A 2084-nucleotide genomic window follows, 5' to 3' on the forward strand; every position below is an offset into this window, starting at 1 on the left:
CAGGCGGATTTCTGAGTTCGAGGCCAGCCTGGTCTACAAAGTGAGTTCCAGGACAGCCAGGGCTATACAGAGAAACCCTGTCTCAAAAAACAAAAACAATTCTTTTTCAAATGATAACACATGGCAAACACAGGTATAGCTAAAGAAAAAAGTGGAATTACATTCTTCTTTGGCAACTGCCTGTTTTGAGGCTGTTTTTAGGTAGTATCTTAAATGTGGATGAAATTTAACACAAAGAGCTGCAGGAAGAGGAGGAATTGCTGAATCGTGACCTCAGGGACAGGACATCTAGTCCCAGTCAGCACGGACTTCTAAATAGTCTTTTGAAAAATGACTTTCCATCTTCAACTCCCTTCTTGTCTCCGTGGTGCAACGGCTTAAATCTAAACCAGATAACTAACGGTGGCATTCACAACTCCACTCCGTAAGATTAAAAACTGTTTTCCAGCAGAAGGAAACATGTAACTGCTCATCCGAGCGAATGAAGTCCAAGAGCTCAATCGTGCATACACATCCTATGAAGTTACTATGCCACAAATACTCTTTTACACTATGTATTATACACTGCTAAGTTTTTTACCGCTTCCTATCTTTTTGCTCACTGTCCGAATCCTCTCTGGATAAATACTGCTGGCTAAATAATAAATTCCTTTGGCACTGACCCTGAGGAGCGAGCGTGCAGAGCTCTCTCCAGTCCATCAGTTTTAACCCTAAAAGTCCATTCGGCCTCCTCCTCTCCTAAAACCACTTACATGCCCCTGCCCTTTGGCATTTGTTATCCCTTACAGCACACGTGAACTCCGTCAGGTTCTGCGCGTCCATCCCAGATTCCCTGCCTCAGTTTCCCGCGAGGGGTGCGATCCCTGCCAGTCGGCACCCAAAGCTTCCAGCCCGCACCAGAACCCACCCTAGCTCGTCCTGCTTTCCAGTGCGGAGCAACACCGGACCCTCAGCCCCGCCACCCAACAACCGCTTCCTCTCCGAGACTCCTGACTCTTAAGTTCCACTTCTGCGTCCTATTTCGGGAGACAAAACTTTGGGCCATTTTCTCGGCTCGCGCCCGGTTTCTCGGCAAACTCGGGGGCGCGCGCCCCCGCCCGCCCTGCTCCCCGCGGCCCGCAGCCCCGCAGCCCGCAGCCAGGCCCGGCCCCCTCTCCCGAGCCCGCCGCGGCAGTTGGCGCGCTGCACGCCGGAGCCTTCACCTTCTTCCTTTGCCATCGTCTCCGCGGAGACCCGGGTGTCCCTCCTGCTCCCGAGCGGCCCGGAGTCTCCCAGACCTCCGAGGATCCAAACCCCGCGGCCGCCCCGGCCAGCTCCCGGCTGCCGCGCCCCCACTTCCTGACCCGCCCCCCTCTGGTGTCTCCGCCAACTGGGTCCCCCCAAGACGCTCGGGGAACCAGAGTACAGGGAGCGAGGGCCGGCCGGAGCGTTTCGCCAGCGCGCCTCGGCCGTGCCCACGCCGGCCACCGGATGGCAATGCTCCTGGGAGGAGCGAGTCCCCGCCGCCGCCCTCGCTCCTTGCTGATCCGCACAGGAAAGCGGGTGCCAGAGCAAGCTTTTCGTCGTAGACTGTAGGCCAGATCCAGTCCCTATGTCCAGCCGGTTTTTTTAAACAGAAATCTGAGTTTCAAGTGCAGAGCAACGAGTCCTGGACTTGTCACGATGGTTTCAAAGCCAGGCAGGTCCTTTGGATTAGTAGATGTTTGTTTGTTTGTTTGTTTGTTTGTTTGTTTGTTTTTGAGACTGGATCTCTCTCTATGGTCCAGGCTGCTCGCAACTTGCCTCAGGTTCCCTACTGCTGCACTGGCAAGAGTGATCCACAGTTTGGTTTAGTAGACACTTGACTGTTGTACCAGGTTACTCCCTATTGTCATCCCAGAACCTGACAAGTAGAGTCAGGAGGTTCATTTTTTTCAAGGCCAACCTCAGCTACATACGCAAGTTAAGTTATTATCAAATAAAAAAAGGAAACACGCCGGGCATGATGGCGCACGCCTTTAATCCCAGCACTTGGGAGGCAGAGGCAGGCGGATTTCTGAGTTCGAGGCCAGCCTGGTCTACAGAGTGAGTTCCAGGACAGCCAG

The 2084-nt window shown here is 53.8% G+C and overlaps 1 protein-coding gene across 1 annotated transcript in view; it reads right to left on the bottom strand.

Moving 5' to 3' along the window:
* The window catches only part of Dpy19l4 (dpy-19 like 4), a 65216-nt gene extending 63888 nt beyond the window's left edge, over positions 1–1328 (bottom strand). Inside the window, exon 1 of the mRNA XM_021222202.2 lies at positions 1203–1328. Coding sequence (XP_021077861.1) covers positions 1203–1218 — 16 coding nt within the window. The 5' untranslated portion in view covers positions 1219–1328. The remainder of the gene's footprint in view (positions 1–1202) is intronic.
* Positions 1329–2084: the final 756 nt, after the last annotated feature.

Source organism: Mus pahari, chromosome 22, assembly GCF_900095145.1.
Source record: "Mus pahari chromosome 22, PAHARI_EIJ_v1.1, whole genome shotgun sequence".
In the NCBI taxonomy this organism is placed as follows: domain Eukaryota; kingdom Metazoa; phylum Chordata; class Mammalia; order Rodentia; family Muridae; genus Mus; species Mus pahari.